Below are 22,102 nucleotides of genomic sequence, written 5' to 3' on the forward strand. Positions count from 1 at the left end.
CAAGAGTCAATCACATTTTGTATCCCTGCACTAAATCATTGATATGGAATGGATTCTGTGTTTCTGCAGTCTGATGCTGGTAGATGCTTGAAGCAGGACTTTAAATTCCAGAGCCCCATCCAATATGGTCATGATGGTTGGGAGTTATGGGTGTTGATGCCCTTCTTGAGAGGATAAGATTGGGAAAAGCTAATATTAATACTACTAATACTGCTACTGCTCCTGCTGCTTTTCCTACTATTATTTCTATTGCTAGCCTAGATCCTCTTCCTGCCCCTCTTAATATATCCTGCCCAATCAAGGGACATTTTAAGGTAACTTATAATGACAAGTAAAACCAACCATTAAAATATCAAGATTAGCTTTATGGTTTGCAAAAAGAATTGCTTAAATACCACATTTTTAACAGACTCAGGCATGGATGGTGTCAAGATCTCATTTCATCCTGATGTAATGAATGTTATGTGGGTGAGATTCAGCTCTCTTTTCTACATCTAAAGTCTTCTCTTAATTTTATTTATTTATTTATATTTATATTTTTTTGTTTTACCAATTGGTTTGAAAGCTGTCTTGGGAGGGCAAACAAAGATTAGCTAAATAATCTGTTTCTTCAATGTGCTTGGGGTTTTCTTCCCTTCTCTATAGGTGAAATCTGATAAATCCTCATGCAATTTATGGGTTACAGAATCCACTCAGGCAGTGGGTATGACTGTTATAAAAAGAAGTAGTCAATGAAATTCCTTCTTTTGACTTGGAAGAGCTGAGAAAATGATTGGTCAGTCTCAGTTGTATCTCTTCTGGATGAGGAGCTTGGAAATATTATTATTTTGTTTGTTAGCTGCTTTGACCAACATGAAAAGAGAAAGGCAGGGTAAAAATTGAAATAATACACATTAATAAATATAAAATTGAAAGAAATTAAAGTAGAGAAAGAATATGTGAAATTAACACTGAAATTCACATTCAATAAAACTTTAGAGGAGAAGCAGATTAAAATTATTACAACTTTCAAAGCAGCTAGTGAAATTAAAAAGCTCTGGCAAATAAATCTACTTTTACTTGACATCTAAGATTCATCTGGGTTGGTATCAAACATAAGGACATTTAAAGACATTTTAAAGGAAGAATTCCAGCACTAGTGCAAGGACCTGTTGGTGCATTTCCACAGATGATCTTAAAGTACAGGCATGTTTATAAAGAAGTACATACTTCCATTGTGGGGGAACACTGCATCATATAGCACATAGTCTCTATTATGCACCGAGAATCATCTTTGCTAATCTTGTAAGTCCTGAGTTTAACAGAAGGAAAACACAAAGAAGAGAGGAGGGTGATTAAAGAAGCAGAGGTCCTCTCCCTCATAGCTATCAGTTGCAAAGGTACGTCTTGTGACCTGCTGATTGACAATGGTGGGTGCCTGACTGCTTCGTCCTGAGATGGTAGGAGTGATATAAGGCAGCTGGGTTCCAAGAAGTGAACTCACTGAGTGAGTGAACAAGGTGTGTAAGTAGGAATTTCCCAGTAGAGTTTGCTGGGGGACTCTAAGGAGGAGTCCCTAACAAATTTTCTGTCTAAATCAACAGTGTGTAGGTGGTTAATTTGAGGTCTAAGAATCAAACAAGAAAGTAACAGATTTTTATGGTAGCTTGAGGAAAAAGAAAGTGAAGAAGCATAAACAGGACTTGGTAGTTGTAACCTGCTTATAGCATGTCTATGTTTATGCCTGTAAATAATTTGCCATTTATTTAGAATAAGTGCAAACTTGTAGTGATGTTTGAAGAGGTCAGAGGATTGTAGCAAGGAGTGACCAGACTAAGCTCATGAGGGAGGGTGAAGACTTATCAGATCAAATAAAGGAGGCACTACAAGAGATCATGGAAGAAGCTGCTCTCCATCAGGAAGGCAATCAAACAAAAAAGGTAAGCCTAGAAGACAAATGTGATGACCAGAAACAAGAAACCCAGAAGATATTCTGCTCTGCTGGAGTTCAGCAACAGCTTTCAGGCTCTTGCAGAAGAAACAGGTTTTGAGGTTTCAAGGAAGAAAAAGGAATGGTGTGGAACAACAGTTAGTACACTTGAAGAGCAGAGGAGATGCAGCTACACCTTGCAAGAAGAGAATAACTGTGGTAGTTAGCGATTTAAACCATGAAGAACTGTAACAAATGTGTGCAAACCAGATCTTTTAGGTATTGTTTGCCAGAAGCAAGGATCAGGCTTATTGACTCCACTGACAGTTATTCCTTCCTGCTAATTCATTTGGGACAAGTGATACTAGAAATTATAGTTACCACAGCATCGCTGTGAATTTTGACTATCTAGGAAGGGAGTTCAAGAATCTTGGGGGCTCAGATGGTGTTCTTATACCTCCTTCCAATTTATGGAAGAGGACTAAGGGGAGCAGAATACTGCAAGCAAATGGATTTAATGGAAGAAACCATATTCTGGAATCATAAACCAAATTCTCTGGATGGAGGAATGGAATGGAATGGAATGGAATGGAATGTGCTTTACAATGAATGGTAAAAATGTGTGTAGCTATGGTGGGTGTAACGGACTTCTCAGAGCCTGGGAAAGAGAATGGTAGTTTGCAAAATATTACAGGGCAACATCTGCACATTTCTCCCATATTTGTGAAGCAAGTAGTAACCTCTCCACTGCTTTAAGATGTGATCAGCAACAAGACCAAAGGATCCCCATTGTAACAAACTTACCGATAAATGGATGGTAAAGTACATACAAGATTCTGTAACCTAACCCCCCCTCCCCCTGCTTTCAATACATCTGGCTAATAAGGTCCTGTGAAAATCTAATCTTCCTGGCTGTGAATAATAACGACTAGGAATTTGGAAGTGAGATTGGAGGGTTTTAAACTGAATCTTGTATGGGTTGGAGATGAAAACCCTCCGGTAAAGAATTCAGATAAAGATTTGTGGTCTATAGAAAGAAGAGGGAATGATGCTGCAATGAGGCCTATTAAATCATTCAGTGACACACAGAAAGAACATGGGCTCACGAAGTTCATGGCCTTCATTGTCTGTAGTTTAATGATCAGAATATGGGAAGTAAGCAATATTAGCTTGAATTCAGTGCAGGAAGGAAATATGATTTAATAGCTTTAACAGAGAACTGGTGGGATAAGTCCTATGACTGGAATACAACAATTGAAGGATACTGCTTGCTCAAAAGGAACAGGTGCAGCAGAAAGGGAGGAAGACTTTAACTTGTGTTAAAAGTATACACACATGCTCACAAATCTTAATGAATAAACTTGGCAGTGCTAGAGAGAGTGAGCTCTGGGACAAAATAAATTGAGGAATAAATAAAACTTGTAGTCAATGATAGTTAGTTCTTGGTCGACTAACTAAAGAGATTCTTTTGTTTGTTTGTTGCAAGTACTTATATACCACCAAGCTCCAACAGCTGTTGGTGGTTTACAATAACATTAAAAACCTGCAATTAATCAAAACAATACATATAATATCATGTATACATATGTGTGCGCACACACACACGTCAAGTCAATCTTGACTCCTGACACCTGCCTGGACAACTCTCTGCAGTTTTCTCAGCAAGAAAGTTTTTCAGAAGTGCTTTGCCATTGCCTCCTTCCTAGGGCTGAGAGACAGGGACTGGCTCAAAATCACCCAGCTGGCTTTGTGCTTAAGGCAGGACTAGAATTAATGGTCTCCTGGTTTCTAGCCTGATGCCTTGAAAAGGTATTTTCCACAAACTACTCTCTTTCAAAGACAGATGAAATAGTAATGTAGTAATGGTAGGGTATTTAATGAACCTGATATCTGCTGGGACATAAACTCTGCAAAAATGGTCCTTCCAAAAAATTTCTGACCCTGAAAATTTTCTCTGTTAAGAAGGCACAAGAGGTTCAGCTATTCTTTACCTGATACTCACTAAAAGAGAAGATTTAGCAGGAAGTAATAAGAACATTGGGAGAAAATGACCAAGTAACATTGGAGTTCTTAAGGAAAAGAAAGAACCAAGCACTAAGAAGCCAAGTGTAACATATATGCTAGACTTCAAAAAGTGGATTTTAATAAACTCAGGGCACGGTAAGTAGGATTTCATGGCAGAGGAAGCTACTGGAAAAGGAGCAAAAAGTAAGTGGAAATCCCTAAACAAAGAGGAGATACTGAAAGCACAACTGCAAACAAATCTGATTAGAAAAAGAAGGAAGACATGAGAAGGACCCAATGCAGCTGCTCAAAAAACTTCATGACATTTTGAAAACAAACAAGGATAGTTGGTGGAAAGAAAGGCAGTCAAGACTGTAGAGACATGTCAGGAAAGTTAAAAGATGTGAGGTTGGCATTAGATTCTAAGAACAACAACAACAACAAAAGACTTCAATTCAAATAAAAGAAAGAGTTAATGTATCAGCGCCTCAGCAAAGACACCCAAATGTCAAGAGGTTACAAAGAAAAAGCAGGGCTATTCAGTTCCTATTTTGGCTCAGACTTTTTCAACCAGAAAAAGGAAATTGTGGAGAGCATGATGCAGGATTGAAATCTGAGAATGATAAAAACATGACCATAATTGTTCCACTTTTGTGTGCATTGGTGAGAGCCCACTTCAAATAGTGTGTCACATCACATTTTAAGACAAGTTCAGACAACTGTTATTGTTATTACTACTAGTACTACTATTACTATTAGTTTTATTACGATTTATATCCTGCCTTCATTTTATCCTTACACCAACAAGTGTGTGAAGTAGATTGGCCTGAGAGACTGTGACTAACCCAAGGTCATCCAGTGAAGTTCTTATGGCTAAGGTTAGGCTTGAACCTGGGTTTTCCTGAAGTTGAACACTTTAACACCTTGTATACTAGTTCTCATAGTGAAGAGAGACTGAAGAAATTGGAAGTGCTTTGTTTTCAGAAGAGAAGAATGGTAGGGGATAAGTTAGTGTTCTTCATATACTGGAAAGGATGTCACCCAGTAGAAAGTCAAGATGTATTGTCAGTTACTGTGGAATTCAGGACATAGAATACTGGATTTAGGTTACAGGAGAGATGATTCTGACTGAACATTAAGAAAGATCTTCCTAAAAGCAGTGTGACAGTGAAACCAAAGAATCTGTGTTTTGTAGTTCATTGATGTGATCAGGTGGAAGATAGTCAGACAGATATTTATTTTGGATTTCCACACTGAGCAGGTATAGTATTCAGTGCTTAAATGCCCCTTCCACCACTCAGATTTGGGAGGTGTTCATATTTTCCGTGTGAAGCAAAACAAAACCTTGGGAATGGCATTTTAATAGTTTCAACTTGTTTTGGGATGGGTTCCCCAAATCCTTGGATGCCATGCTCCACTCCAAAAGTTTGCATTATAATTGAATTGTAATTTTTAATATGACAGTGAGAAATGATTAAATGTGGGGAGTGATCTTATTAACTGTATTTAACTAATTAAATTAAAATTAAATCATGTTTTTGTCTTGGCTTTGTTCATTTTCTGGAGCTGGCCATTTCTGGCATGTCATTCAAAGAACAGATTATGCTTCTGAGCTTTAAGGCAATTTGCTTTGATTTGCAGAATGCATGTGGCTTTGAATTCTGGGCAATTTGAACATTTCCATAACACAAATGTTTCATGAGAATTATAATAAACTGATCTTGCACTGGGGTTAAGCAGTATGATCCTTGCATTCCGAACTGTATTTTTATTTCTCTTTGAATGGACAGTTTGTTAGATGAGGGAAAGCAGAGCCATCAAATTGAAAAAAAAAACCTTAAAAATCAAGAAATCAAGAAAAATGAAAGAAAGGAAAATGCCATAGTTATACTTACCGGAACGAGCATTAATGCGAAAGTGAGAAGATCCTTCCAAAGAGTAAATAATAGATTCTTGGCCATATTCTCTTGACCGGTCAAAGTCAGTAGCATTTAGAAATAGCACTGTTGCTCCTTGAAGAAAGCAAGAAAAATAAGCTCAAAAGTTCACAAGCCAAATTAGACTAGTATAAGTTTATTGCTGATTTCAATTTGCAAAATTCGTAGTCCAGTAGCTTTTTTTCCCCCTTGATACATTTTGTTTTCTTTTAATTTTTATCTGTAAGCTGCTCAGAGTCACTATAGAATTGGGCACTTTGAAATCAAAATAATAAATAAACAAATAAGACTTCTCCAAGTATGGTACAGGGTAAATTGGTTATCTGCAATCAAAATCTGTTGTGGGTGATACGAGTGGAGAAAAATGACTATATCAGAAAAAATATAATAAAGACACATGGAATGATCAAAGCACTGGACTACAGACCAGGTTGTATGGACTCTATGTAGTTAAACAAGAGAAAATTCCATGCACTTCCAGAAAAAAGAGCTAGTACAGAAGACTTTTCCACCCTAAGTGTCATCTTAAGGTTCATACTCCTTTAATTCCAGGATTTACATATGCCATAGAGAAAAATGACACGTTGAAGCTGAACTCCATGGGGAGGCACCCAATTGGGAAAGGTTGAATTAAGGATACAAAGTTAACCTGAGCTTCATCCATCGGGTTATATATGTCAGGTTCGGTCAGCACGGGGCTTCAGGGAAGCACGGGGCTTCAGGGAAGCTCGCAGCCAGACCACGCGGAATCCACCGGTGGTAGCTAGCGGGGAAAAGAGGAACTGAAAGCGCCGCTAATTAACGGGCCACCTGCACCCAGCCAACCGGAAAACCGCAGCGGAAGCTTTTAACTATAAACTGATAACGGCGCGAGCCAGCAATGAACGGGGCCGCAGGCAGCGAAACAAGATCGCAACGCAGCACAGAACCCGCGGGCTTGCACGTAACGGGGAGGAACCAACCCAGCCGGAGGGGGACTGGCAATCAAGGACAATAGACCCTGACCGATCCTGCCATCATGAACAATCAAGGGGGATTATTGGGGGCCCATAATCCGCAGCTGCAACGTGATCGCGGGGCGGGAAAAAAGCGCGGGAAGGGGGGAATATAACAAATGATGCAATTGTACCAAGCCAGTCCTGGCTTTGCTTGTGACTACTACATTACGCATGAGTAAACCTTCTTTGTGAACCACACGTGTCACGAGAGTTTCTCTGTCGAACGGGGAAAACCTTACATAAAGCCAGGACGCACCGTTAGCGCTACCCGGTACCACTGAGGAGCGTTTCCTTTTCCAATACAGGCATGACCAGCGACGAGGAATCCGTGGGTCAGCTGGAGCACAAGGAACCCAGGCTCGAGGAGGGACGGTCGGAGCCACCCGGGAGCGACGGGACAGCGGCCAGGACCGGGCGCCCTCCAGCCGAGCGGTGGTCGATGGGCGTGAACCAAGGGCCAGACGGTTCAGGCGTCACGATGACCCGAGGTTCAGGGTCCCGGAACCGCGAGTGGGACGAGAAGTTCGCCCGACTAGAGGAGAGAGTCGAGTGGCGCCTAGACGCCATGGAGGCGATGCTCCAGACCCTGCTACAGAGAGTGGGACCACCTGCGGTGAGCGAGGGGGCGAGCAACAGGGGTGGCGGTCCGGCACCTCAGCCAGCACCGCCCACGATGCCCCGGTCGGTGGACCGACGGGCGGCAGACGCCCTGAGACTTCGAGGTATCACTGGGAAGTTCTCAGGGGACCCTGAACAGCTGCCGCACTTTTTGACGCACGTTAGGGGGTTCATGCAGAGGGGTGGTCACCTATTCGCTAGGGACGAGGATAGAGTATCCTACGTGGCCGAGCTGCTAGATGGTCAAGCAGCTAGCTGGGTGATCGGACTATACGATGCCAACGCGGCGGAACTACAGAGTTTCCCGGACTTCATGCAGGCGCTCCAGGACAGATTCGAGGACACATTGAGCACCAAGCGGGCGGAGGACGACATCCTGCAGTTCAGACAGCGGGGCAAGTCGGTATCAGAGTACGCCCTGGAGTTCCGGAGATTGGCAGAGAAGCTCACGGACTGGCCGGAGTCCCTGAGGGTGAAGTATTTTAAGAGGGGGCTCAATCCAGAGATCCTGGAGCGGGCACTGGGACGGGACGACCCGTCCACAGTGAAGGATTGGATCTGGCTGGCCGGAACGGCGGAATCGGCATGGCGGCAGATCCAACAGAGCGCGAGGCGACGGGACCAGACGAGGGACCAGCCGAGGGAGAGAACCCCCGAGGAAAGGCGGAGCAGTCGGCGGCAGTCCACCGGGGTGCGAGAGGCGACCAGAGCCCCGAACCTGTGCTTCCGGTGCGGAGGCAGAGGCCACCGAGCGGCGCAGTGCCCGACGGAGCGGGAAGGAGCCTCACCACGGCCTGAAGTCAAGCCCCCGCGTGCGACCGGGAAAAGGGCTGGCGACCGACCGCGGAAGGGGGCAGTGGCGGCGGTGACCGAGAAAGGACGCGGGGGGTGGTCGACCCCGGAGACAGCGTCCTCCGGAGAGGACTCGGAGCCGGCGGGAAACGAGGCGCGCTTGCACTGAACGGCGTCCCAGTGCGAGCAGGGGAGTCGAGGCGCGCGGACCCAATAGGAGATGAGGACTGCCCTCCATTCCGGGTGAGAATACACATCCGGGGGGTGAGATCCGGAGGGGAGGCACAGCTGCGGGCGCTACTGGATTCAGGCTGCACCCACTGCTTGATGCACCCAGCTGTGGTCTCGGGGCTCGGACTACAGCTGAGGCGCCTCTGGGAGCCCATTGCATTCAGCCAGCTAGACGGCACGCTGGCAGGGGGGGGCCAGCTCAGTATTACACCGAGCCGGTCCAGATGACGATCGGGAGTCACCGGGAAGAACTGAGATTTGTGGTGGTCCCGGTGGCTGACTACGCGGTGGTACTCGGCTTGGCGTGGCTGCGACGACGGAACCCACGGGTCGACAGGCCGGCGAAGTGCGAAAGCCGAGGGGACCGAGCCGTGGAGACGGGTGCGGCCGCAACCACAGACGGGCAAGTGGAGGGTCCGGGACACCGGGAGACGGGGCGAGAGCAGACGGAGCCTGAGATCCGGCTGGCAACAGCAGCAGCAGCAGCGCCGGGACCCCGGAGACCCGCAACGATCCCGAGGCGTGGGGAGGCAGCGGCGACTGGCAAGACAACCGCAAAGAGAGAGGCCGGGCCCGGGGAACCCACGATGGGCGGCGGAATCCCGAGGCAGTATCGAGACCTGGCGGCAGCGTTCGGGGAGAAGGAGTCCGACCAGCTCCCACCACACCGGCCCAGTGATTGCGCCATCGAGTTAGAGCCAGGGGCGACCCTGCCTAAGCCGAAAATGTACTCCCTGTCAAGGAGAGAGATGGGGGCTCTGGGGGAGTTGATAGACAAGAACCTGGCGCGGGGATTCATCCAACCCGCGAAGTCACCAGTAGCGGCCCCGGTACTATTCCGGGAGAAGAAGGATGGCTCGCTTCGAATGTGCGTGGACTACCGGGGGCTGAACGCAATCAGCACGGAGTACAAATACCCCCTCCCCCTGATGAAGGACTTGATGTCGCATCTGTCTAAGGGGAGGGTGTTCACAAAACTGGACTTGCGCGAAGCTTACTTCAGAGTCAGGATCCGCGCAAAAGATGAGTGGAAGACGGCGTTCAACACGCCGCTCGGAAGCTACCAGTTTTCCGTGATGCTGTTCGGATTAAAAGGGGCCCCGGGGGTATTTATGCAGCTAATAAATGAGGTGCTGCACGACCTACTCTATCGGGGCGTCCTGGTCTACCTGGACGACATCCTCATCTACACCGAAACCCTGGCGGAGCACGTGAGCCTGGTGCGCACGGTGCTCCAGAGACTGCTGAAGGCACAGCTGTACGCGAAGCTATCGAAATGCGAGTTCCATCGAGAGCAACTAGACTACCTCGGCTACCGAATATCCAGCCGGGGAATTGAGATGGACCCGGCGAAAGTAAAGGATGTCCTGGGCTGGGAAGCGCCGCGAACCCGGAGGCAACTCCAAAGCTTCCTAGGGTTTGCGAACTTCTATAGACAGTTTATCCCAAACTTCGCCCAAATCGCCCTTCCCCTAACCGACCTGCTGAAGACCAAGGGCACTGGGAAACCCCCCAAGCCCAGCATGGCACTTGCGTGGACTGCAGAATGCCAGGGGGCGTTTGAGGAGCTAAAACGGCGGTTCACAGCGGAGCCGATCCTGCGCCATCCTGACCCAGATCGGCGGTTTATAATCCAAGTAGATGCGTCAGACGTGGCAACGGGGGCAGTCCTGCTCCAGCCCAGCCCGGAGGGGGCCATCCACCCATGCGCCTACGCCTCCCGCAAATTCACCGAGACGGAGAGAAGGTGGATGGTGTGGGAGAAAGAGGCGTACGCAGTCAAGTCGGCACTGGCCACGTGGAGGCATCTACTGGAGGGGGCAGCTGAACCGTTCGAGGTGTGGACGGACCATAAGAACCTCGAGGCCCTGAAGACCCCGCGTAAGCTATCCCCCAAACAGGCGCGGTGGTCCCAGTACTTCGGGAGGTTCAGGTTCACACTAAAACACATCCCCGGGAAGCGCAACTTCCTAGCAGATGGACTGTCTCACATGTCCCAGCACGCTAGCCTACGGGAGGAGATCGTGGACTCCATCATCCCTGCCAGCAGACTGGCTGCAAAGGCAGTGACCCGAAGCCAGGCCAAGGGGGAGTGACGGGACGCGGCGCCTGAAGTAAGGCAAGGGTTCGCGGAGGCGGCGGAGCGGGACGCTTGGCTCAAGCAGAACCGAGAGGCGCTAACCAGCCAAGAGGGGTTGTGGTGGCACGAAGGAAAGCTGTACGTGCCCGAGGGGAGGTCATGGAAAGAGCCCACGACAGCCGGAGCGCGGGGCATTACGGCTTCGTAAAGACGCTCCACTTAATCCGGCGGCAATTTTGGTGGCCCACGCTCCGTAAGGACGTGGAGGTGTACTCGGGGGGTTGCCCGGTGTGCGCGACGGCGAAAGGGGCCAAAGGCAAACCTAGAGGGCTACTCCAGTCGGTAGCGGAACCCGACGGCCCATGGCAAGAGGTCGCCATGGACTTCATAGTAGAGCTCCCGGAGAGTAAGGGGAAGACCGCCATTTGGGTGGTTACGGACTTATTCTCTAAACAAGCGCACTTTGTAGCGTGCCGGCGAGTCCCCACGGCAGAGGGGTTGGCGAGACTGTTCGTGCAACATGTTTACCGGCTCCACGGCGCGCCCCGACGGGTCGTCAGCGATCGGGGCGGCAACTTCATCGCGCGGTTCTGGAGGGAGTTCCTGAAGCGGGTGGGGACGAAACAAGCCCTTTCTTCCGCGGCGCATCCGCAGACGGACGGAGCCACGGAACGCCTGAACGGGGGGCTCGAACAGTACCTGCGCTGCTACGTGGGGCACCAACAGGACGATTGGGCGGAGCTACTACCATTCGCGGAAGTGGCATACAACAACGCCGTCCACAAGAGTACCGGGTTCTCTCCGTTCAAAGTAGCCACCGGGAGAGACTTCGTCCCCATGCCGGAGTTGCCTCAGCCGGAATCCCAGATCAACTCCCTGGACGCCTGGTTCGCCCAAATCGACGCGACCCGGCGAGCGGCGCACGCGGCATTGCAAAGAGCCAAAGCTGACTACAAGAAACACGCGGACCACAAGAGGCTCCCCGAGGAGCAGTGGAAAGTGGGGGACCAGGTGTATCTGTCAACCAAAAACCTAAAAACGCATCGAAAAAACTCAGCCCGAGGTTTGTGGGGCCGTTCCCCATTGCAGAGGTCATCAATCCAGTAACCGTCAGGCTGACACTCCCGAAAAGCCTCGGAAAGATCCACCCGGTGTTTCATTGCAGCCTGCTAAAGCTGCACCAGCCGGGGAATGCCTGGCACAAGACAGAGGGAGTGCCACCACCCATCATGGTCGGGGGGGAGCAGCATTTCGAGATCAACCAGATACTGGACGCCCGGAGGCACAAGGGGCAGACCCAGCTCCTAGTGCAATGGAAACATTTTCCCAAGTCCCACAGCGAATGGGTGAGTAAAACCCATATAAGGGCACCGGACCTAGTGCGGGACTTTTACAAGAAATACCCCGGGAAGCCGAAATAGAGCCGGGGGGGGGGAATTGTCTTCAGGGGAGCGGTATGTCAGGTTCGGTCAGCACGGGGCTTCAGGGAAGCACGGGGCTTCAGGGAAGCTCGCAGCCAGACCACGTGGAATCCACCGGCGGTAGCTAGCGGGGAAAAGAGGAACTGAAAGCGCCGCTAATTAACGGGCCACCTGCACCCAGCCAACCGGAAAACCGCAGCGGAAGCTTTTAACTATAAACTGATAACGGCGCGAGCCAGCAATGAATGGGGCCGCAGGCAGCGAAACAAGATCGCGACGCAGCACAGAACCCGCGGGCTTGCACGTAACAGGGAGGAACCAACCCAGCCGGAGGGGGACTGGCAATCAAGGACAATAGACCCTGACCGATCCTGCCATCATGAACAATCAAGGGGGATTATTGGGGGCCCATAATCCGCAGCTGCAACGTGATCGCGGGGCGGGAAAAAAGCGCGGGAAGGGGGGAATATAACAAGTGATGCAATTGTACCAAGCCAGTCCTGGCTTTGCTTGTGACTACTACATTACGCATGAGTAAACCTTCTTTGTGAACCACACGTGTCACGAGAGTTTCTCTGTCGAACGGGGCAAACCTTACAATATATACAGGATAACCCCTCCTACTTAGTTACAGCCCACAAGTGTCTTGTGATGGACTGAGATCCTGATTTATATTTTTTATTGAGAAAGCTGTTAAAAATAACTTCAAAGTTCATATTAGGTACTATCTTTATTCGAGTCCACCAAAATAAGACACAAGAGTGTGAAGAATTCATCATCAGTTGAGATACTACAATAGCAAAGGATGGGAGAAGAAGCAGAAGAGTTATAAAATTAAGTCAAGTATGTTAGCCATGAAGTTTGCAGCTACTTATTTCAAGAGGGAAATTAATGCATTCTGTCTACAACTGGTGAGAAATATGGAGTACAAGATAACATCTATAACTTGGAAATAGAGGATAATGGTTGACATCCCATTCCATTTCTAAAATACAAAAATCGTAGAGATTTCAGTCTATCTCCCATGATGGGTGAAGTATACAAGTTCCTGGCCTGGAAGGAATTAAAAATGAGAAATTCTCTATCATAAAAAAGGGAACTTAGTAGACTTCCAGGGGAGGTTGGTGAACTAGCACATCTCTGAAAGAGCAGAGATGATGACCGCAACAAAAACTGAAGAACTACCAAGTAGACTGATTCTACAGAACCTCTCTGGATAAAGTGAGGATGAGAAATTACCCACATGCGCTCTGGATGGCTGCTCCTCCTAGGACAGCAGTCTACCATGGGTCTGAGAGCTGGGAGACAAAGGGAAGCCAACATGCTCACAGCTGTGGCAGAGCCTTTTAAAGGACACTGGGTTCGCTAATCTCATTTTCTAATCACTTTCGGAAATTGCCTATTTAACTATTTTAAAGCTGTTAAAGATCTTCAGAATGACAAGTATGAAGAGCCACCTGGTGAGTTTAAGTTCATTCTTGAACAAAAGAAAAATCAACGGTAAGCTTAAGAATTTAAAAAATTGGAAATAAATGGTAAAAAGCTAAATAAGATTTGATCCAAGAAAGTTATAAATGAATTAAGGGATCAAACAAATTTGGAATATTAGGATTTTTACTCTAAGATTTTGGAAATAATTATATAAATAAACAGTACCTTCATGGGAACTAAATTGTTTTGTCTATCCTAAGTCATAACAGAGATTTGAAACTTTATGATTTCAGAAATTAGACACTAGAGGGGACTAAAGATTCCAGGCAGAAAAGGAAAAGAAGTGATAACTTTCTTTTTGTTTTTGGTTAATACTGGAATTTACAAAATGACAGAAAATGTTATGATATTTGTACTCCAGGAGATTTTTGAAGACTGGGTTCAGAAATTAGCAGCTACAGTGTTGGCAATGATGTCTGATTCTATGGATAGACTATGTCCAAAAGATGTTAACAAAGGAATGACATATGTGAAGCCAATTTTGCCTGATGTAGAAATATCAGAACCAGAAATACTGGATAATAAAAAAAGCGTCGATTATAAGATAGAGAAGACAACTAAAGTAGAAATACAAATGACAAGCCAAGACAATGACCTGGATAAGGGCTTTCTACTAGATATACAAAATAGGTTGGTCAGAGCTTTGAAGATTAAAGTGGAAATACAAATGATAAACCAAGAGAACAACCTGGACTTTTTATTGGATTTACAAAAATCCTCGAAGAAGCCTTTGGGATGGGAAAAAGAAAAAGAACAATTGAAAAGAGATCAAATCCTATGACAACATCTGAATAAATTAAAGATCAAGATTGTTAGAAATAAAAGGAAGGAATATAAATTTGGTTTGCTTGACCAAGGTTAAAATATGTTTCTATAAAGCTTTGGGAACCCTTTACAGATTTTTTCCCAACATCAGAACTGAAAAGTTGATGATTTATGGATTTGCATATAGATAAGGGATGGGTTATGGGAAGAAGAGATACTTGTTTGTAACCTTATAAGGGGTGAAGTTATTAAGTTTGTTTATCCTTGTTGTGATGAAGATTGAAAGTCATTTATTTAAATATTTCTTTTCTCTTTATCTTATTTCTTCTTTTTCTTTCCTTGCACTTTTTATTCTTTCTATCTCTTTTTCTCTTTGAGTTTAGTTTGTATTTGCTTTTACTATTGTAATTAAACATTTCAATAAAAATATTTTTTAAAAATGGAACTTAGTGTTGGAAAGAGGAAATGCAACCTTTAAAATGTAAAGAGGGTTCATCTAAGAGGAAATTATCTTCCTTGGGAGATAGATACTGTCTTGAATGGCTAAATGTGATATTTATCTAAACACTTATCAATGACTAATAAAGTTAATCTACAACCTCTATATTGCAATAGGCTCTGAATGCCAAACCCACATAACTAAAACAGTTGGATTAGTTTCTGGACTTTTCTGCTTCTTCCCCATCCCCCACTATTGCCTTATGAAGTACATGGGTTGGTCCTAATAATCATATTCTCCAGTTAAGGATAATAAAACGAATTTTACTATTTATATTTAGTAATCTTTAGTTTTAGCATTTTTATTAAATATTGAGTCTCAGAGATTGGCAACCTCTTTTCCTTGCAATCTCTACTCCCCTTCATTCCAGCAAACATTGCTACAGCTCGAGAAATCCACACGGTGGCCATTTGTGAAAAGACCACACTTTCATATGATCTTGAATGAGATTTTTTTTACAAGAATGGTTTTCTTGTACAACAGCTTGTGAGAGTCTAATACTTTCTTGCAAGATCATAGAAATCTTGTGAAATTCTTGTAGACTGCAGCAATTCGTTACATTCTTAAAAATATAATTTTAATGTAATTTGCAATAGCTATGGCTGCTGTTTTAGAGTTTGGAGAGTTAGGCAAAGGGGGCTTACTCTGTTACCTGTGGATAGTATGTTGCCAGTTCTTCAAAATCTCATTTTCCTTTTCAAAACAGGAAAGTATTGTTTTTGTCTAAAAATTGATTTCTGTCCTGAAATGAAGCTATATATACTGCATGTGTATTTAAAAATATTTGTCTCTGTGTATTGATAAGTATTTGTTTCTATGTGTTCATTCTCTGAAATGCAAAAAGTGTCCTTATCACCAAGAAGTTGTGTCTGAATATAACTTCATCTAGTGAGTATGTAGGTATATACAGTATGTATGTATGTATTCATTATATTAATTTATATAGCTGCGACTGTGAGTATCCTGCATATCTGGGAAGAAAGACACTGGGATACGGTGTATATGGGTGAAACAATAAGTAAATGCAGAGGCAATTAGATTCAACTGATATTCCACATTGACTTGGTAAACTGGTACCAGGAATGTTGTTAGGATGAGGACCAAGGATAAGGGTAGAAACTGATCTCCTACCTGCCATGATATCCTCCATGACTGTGACAACATAAGAAGGCTTGCTGAATGTGGGTGGATTGTCATTTTCATCCTACAGAGACAAAAAGAAAATAGAAATTGTGCCACATAATAAAAGAAATAATATTTTGTTGTAAGTATACACTAAAACCACCCAATGGCCCAATTTCATTTAATGAAGGAGCTTAGCAAAGCCTATCATTGAATTACTCACTGAATATCTCTTCTTTGTATTTGTTCCAAAGTTCACTTTAAAAAATTTGGACATAGCAGAGAACACAAGGAGATGAGCGAGCTACTGAGCGAGCTAATACAAATCTTCAGGATGTACTGAAATTCTGCTTTTTAAGTGTTGGAGGTACATAAAATATAATGGGATCTCTCATTAAGTGATTCTTAAAAGTTTGACCCAAATACCTTTTTCCTGGTCTTGGATAATGTCATTATTCCCACAAGAGCAAAACACAACCAAAAAACAAAACAAAGGAAAAAAAACCCAGTCTCTTTACACAAGTGTCTCAGCAGCGGCACTTCCAAACTGGATCCTTGACTTACAGACAAGAATTTGCAGCTTGCTCCATTACTCCCAGGATATGCCCAAATTACTCCCTTGCGGCAATTAGCCCCAGTTTAAAAGCCATTGCTGCAATGCGTTAACTGTCTTGAAGGCTTAGCTGTCAAAATGAAACTCAGCATTCACATCCAGCATTCATACCTGTCGGAAAGGGCATTCCCCACGACAGTTATGTATTATTTATTATTGTGCTTTCTGTTTCCCACAACTGCAGTTCATTAAATGGTGTTCATAAAATTATTAAAGCAGTAGATAAAAGAACCAAGCTGCAATTACCATCTAACGCATTACAATACCAATGCGCTGATAAAATCAGGCTGCCCAGGGAGATTTTGTAATCCAAAACATAACTTGAAGATAGGTACCTGGATAACAGGCAAAATGCAATTTTAAGGCATTATTCTACTTTTCAAATGTAAATACAGCATGGACACTCTCCTCTACCTCAAATGGTGACAAGTATAATGTAAAATATATTACAGTAACATAAAGCCCAGAAGGCTGAGATGTTAAGTGACTATTGATGTACATCATTGGAAACCACCTCTGGACATTTTTATTCTTTCCAAACCAACAGAATGCTGGAAATGCATTACTTAAATTTCTTTCTATCTTTTGGCAGGCCCACTCTCTGAAAACTAAACACAGTGGGCCCAGATTGGATGTGGTGGGTGAAGCTGGCAAAAGAAAGATTAAGTTTGACAATGAGCTGGATCCAGGTAGGGGCTGCAGAAACAAACATTTTCCCACAGGTTCCTGATGGAAGAGGTATCTGGGCAGTGGCTCAGGATATAGCCAACAACTCCATTCTAAGCGCCCTGTTTGTCATATAATCTAAAGCAGAGCTCTGATTAAGGGGTTGGAAAACTCCCATAATCCCCAGCTCTGCATACTTTCCCTACCTTGTTTTCAGAAAAGAGGTTAAAGAAGGAGCAAAATCTGTTACACTGCAGTATCTGATGAGTACAGTCTTTTGCTAATTTATATAAATCTTAGGAAAATTCAAGACTGTTTAATTATTTAGACAAGCATTAAAAAGAAAAGAAAGTATAGGAATTGTTGTCCATTGCCTTTAAAGGCACCCAGTTGGGGAAAGAGCCTCTGTATGATTGACAATATATACCTAATTATTGTTTTAGTAATGATAGATATATCTTGTAAGTTACAAAATATAAATACTGTAGCAAATTCAATATTACTGAATTTATTTGTTAATATTATTAACATAGAGGGTGGATTATCAAATATTTTAAGCAGTTAAAATACTTTCCATTATAGTGAATAGTAGTAATAGTCCATTCTCAGTTTTCACTCACAAGTATCTTGCAAGGAATATATAATTAAGTCATTACCCCCATCACTTTTCACCCTTTAATTTTTTTTAATTAAAGCATGGATTATCCTATTCCTTTACAGATTAAGACATTAACAGTGCTGTCATAACCAGGAATGAATTATATGAAATGATGTAGTTTTCAGCTTCACCCAGTTTTGCATCTTCCCTTCCCTCCCCCTTCTGGTTAATTCTGGAGCATTTCTGCATTACTTTGTGAATTTTGCCACAAAGTCTGCATGACCATTTTTAGGGATGCTTTCATGCACATTTCTTCAATCATGTATTTTCAAACATAATTTTCCAAGGGCACAATTCTTTGGAAATAGTTCCCCCCCCAATATAACACATATTTCCTTTTATAAGTGATATGAACTACATCATAAAATTCTGAAAAATATTCCAAGTCAGTTATAGGCTTAAGAGGGTAAACTGGGTAAATTTGGATAAAAGGTAATCTATTTTTCTCCATCTCTGAAGTAGATGCATGTCGGATGTAACCTAATATCTTCACTAAGATTCACATAAGGCCTATTAATTTAAAAAATGCAAAGGAAAGGGGGTCACGATTGGTCTGCAAGTAGATTATAAACGGCAGTAGGAGTACGCTCACTACTGCCTTCTCATATTTTTTTGGATAATCTGCCATCAAGTTGTGGTCGACTTATGTTAAAAAGAGATTCAGCATTACGAAGTACCTTCCTTCTGTCTGATGCAGTAGTTTCCGAGCCCTTTCTTTGCTCTCACTAGAATCCCCTGTGATCATACTTCCACAATTTGGTAACAGAATGGGGAGGTGTTTTCAACAAAGAAGCAAAACAGCTATCTAAAATCTCTGATGTCATAGCAGGTGGGTGATCCCCCCAAAGCTACACAGAGTTGGAACTGGTGAGTATTTATTTATTTATTTAAACAATTGATATGACTATCAATCTCCCAAAATGACTCTGGGCAGTATACAGGGTTAAAAAAAAAATGAACAGTTTAACAATGCCTGAAACCACAAACCCAACCCAACTCATAAGAAACATTAACGGACTTTGACCAGGAGATCTCACCTGTCCTTCCTTGGGACAACACTAGCAAATCTCAAGACTGTTGATTAAACTGGGAAGTTGTAAAATCATCCCAGAAGAAAACAGGGGTAAATCACCCCCATGTTATTGATCAAAAAGAAGCCATATCCATATTGTTGCCAGGAGCTGAGTTGAAGGTGAGAGAGACTTTATACTGTATTCTTCTAAAATCTTTACTAGGTATCTATTTACATTTTTAGAAATCCAACCCCCTTCCAGTGAATGCACTCGGTGACGCCAAACTCCTGTAGCCTTTGGAACGGGGGCGTGATTTCTGGCTAGGAAAAAATGGTGAAAGTGCTGTGGATTTCCATTGTGAAAGAAGGGTTAGAATGCTTAACCAATACACACTTGCAATCTGATTGGTGATACAGCCTGGAGGAAGAGTTTTTGCACGCTTGTCACTTTCAAACAAGAAGCACTCCTGCAGGGGTCTGTCAACACTTGAAAACACCCTGAGAAAAATATTGTTGAGGGGGAGGGTGTTGTTGTTATTTATACAAATAAACTAGCTGACTGGACAGAGAAAAAAATACAGTACTGTACTGTATACATAGAATTCACCAGCAAATTTATGATAATTAAAGGAGAAAGAAAAATATTCAAATGTCATGTGTAAAGATCAGTGCATCTGAAAGTAGGCATAAACCTTTAAACACAATTTTTAAATAGTCTGCAAAGGAGCCATTTTAGATGCCCAATTAAATATTTATTGTCATTAAATCATGTTCCTCATTCCCCAGCAAATAGTTTCACAATAGGAAACATCTTTTAACAAATCCAGCAATGAAATTATTCAGCAGCAAGTACAAGGATACTAGATGTGCATTTCATGTGCATTCTGCAATACTATTTTCAGAATTAAGAAAAAAAAAGACTTAAAATATGGACTGAATTAGCTTTTGGCCCAACTGCAAAAATTATTTTACTTATTTGTTCCTCCTCTCATATTTTTTATACAAACTATAATAGTTTGTCTATATGGAAATGAAAATAGAAAAATAGTTTTATTCAATTTTCACTTCTCAACATGCATTTTCATCAAGAAGGTTTAAAGAAACCTGAGCTCCCATATATTTCTCTGCATAAAATCAAATTATTGGCAATCAATATACTTAGAGAAAGGAAAAAAACCCTAAAAAACACTAGGGGTGATCAAAGAAATTCAATAGTTTTCAAGTCTCTATCCAATTAGTCAGTACTCTGAAGAGCACTTGAGATTTTACGTTTAAACACTTATTGGAACGCAAATCTTAAAAAGCTTGATCTTTTTTTTTTTTTTCTTCCTCTCGGTTCCAGGAGAAACAACACGTTTAATGTCAAAGCTTTCCTTTTCAATTCATCTTAACACAATATGCAAAATTTGTATTATGTTAAAGCACATCACAGACAAAACTTTATATTTAACCACCAGTTTCTTGATTGCTGTTTAAGATAACTGCCTGATTGGAATGAGAAAGTCAGAAAGAAGGCTGCAGCTGAGCAAAAACCCCAAACTTTTTTGCTATAGTTTATATGGAGAAGTTGCTAAACTAGTGTTTAAATCCAGACGGACTCTTTTGCTATTAAAGTCAGTATTTTAGGTAATTTCACATGCCAATGATGCCCGCTATATTATAATTAAATCACTATTCTCTGCTTTTTGTTTTTTGCTCGAACAGAGGGCCTTTAATCAGCATTGTCATCACTCATGATTTTTACAGTGCCCAGAATTACGCACTCTTCTTATACTATCCAGAACATAGATCATGGATCATTGCAGATGCATGGAGGAACTATTTTATTTCCCAGAAATTTCTTGAAGGGTAAGGAAAGTGACATGGAAAATTCTAATCTCAGAGCTCTTCTTACTGGGACTTATGGATAACTAATTAGAAAAGACCTATGGAAGATTGATTTGGTATATGGTAACTGCAGTGAGACTATTATATGCACGAAGTTGGAAAAATACTGAAATACCCACAATGGAGGAATGGATTGTGAAAATGATGGAATTTGTAGAAATGGCAAAATTGACCTGTTTGATCAAGGACAGGACATTAAAGACTGGAAGCCTCTTATGGATCTTTTGTTGAAAATGGGGAGGGGGGGGGAATGAATTGGTGATTTATGGATTTGTGGATTAAGGAGGATTGGATATGGGAAGAAGTGAATTATGATGTAACTAATGAGGGAGGAGAGAGGATAAGCTTGTTTGTAACTGCTGAAAAGAAGATCAAAGTTGTTTCTTTATATATCTTTTCTTTTTTTCTGTTGGCATTTCTTAATCACTTTTCTTAATTTCTCACCTCACACTTTTTTCTTTTTCTTTTCCTTTCTTTATTCTTAACATTATATCATATTTATCTTTTATCTCTGTGAAAATTTCTAATAAAATTATATATATATATATATATATATATATATGAAAATTATTCTAATCTAAAGGTACTATATTTAATACTGTAACTCTTAGGGCACCACAATGTCTTTTTATCAAAAGGTTAAACTTGTCTCCAGTATACCAATAGGTTACTTATCCAACAAAGTGTTTACTGAAACCTGAAGCATCTTTTCACCATAATCTATCTTGCCAAAAAGTAAGAATGGAATCCAAAGAGATGCAGGGTGCCCCTTTCCCACAACAAACTTTTACCTATAACTCAAGCCCTTCCAGTAGGGCAGAATATACATCAAAAGTTGAATGGGAAAATCATAGCTTTCATATACGTAGGAGCACTTCAGGCACACAGAATATATAGACTTTACAATGAAAAGTATTCAGGAGAGGGTTAGATGCATGTAAAAGAGGGGTGGAACTTCAGTCACATGGTTTTTCCTCCTATCTTGACTTTTTTGATTCAACCCCCACACAGATGCCCCTAGTACAGATAGCAGAAATATAGATACCACATAACTAGAATATAAATTTCACATTTAAAAATATCTTCTATTCTAGCAACTTGAGTTTAGCAACTGTATTCTTGGGAAAGTTAAAAAATTAAAAAAATATTATATCACATCATATCATATCATAATATAATATAATATTTATTTGGTACATTTATAGAGCCACCCATCTCACATATGTGACTACTGGAGACACAGATTGCATATGGATTTATTTATTTATTCTTTTCAATATATACAGCTTTCATTCTATAACATATATTTTAAAACACTGCCCAAATTATTTGAAGTGAACACACATGCAGGAACCTTTTCACATGAGCACCATCTCCATGCAGCCCTTATTGATTTAAT

The 22,102-nt window shown here is 42.6% G+C and overlaps 1 protein-coding gene across 1 annotated transcript in view; it reads right to left on the minus strand.

Annotated features, from left to right (window-relative positions):
• CDH23 (cadherin related 23) overlaps positions 1–22,102 on the minus strand; it is a 469,716-nt gene that overhangs the window by 146,137 nt on the left and 301,477 nt on the right. Inside the window, exons 18-19 of the mRNA XM_088144253.1 lie at positions 15,877–15,949; positions 5,809–5,925 (exon numbers count right to left, since the gene is read on the minus strand). Coding sequence (XP_088000379.1) covers positions 5,809–5,925; positions 15,877–15,949 — 190 coding nt within the window. The remainder of the gene's footprint in view (positions 1–5,808; positions 5,926–15,876; positions 15,950–22,102) is intronic.

Source organism: Python bivittatus, unplaced genomic scaffold, assembly GCF_059951505.1.
Source record: "Python bivittatus isolate LINGU-HERP-01145 unplaced genomic scaffold, Pbiv_v1 ctg000400_np1212, whole genome shotgun sequence".
In the NCBI taxonomy this organism is placed as follows: domain Eukaryota; kingdom Metazoa; phylum Chordata; class Lepidosauria; order Squamata; family Pythonidae; genus Python; species Python bivittatus.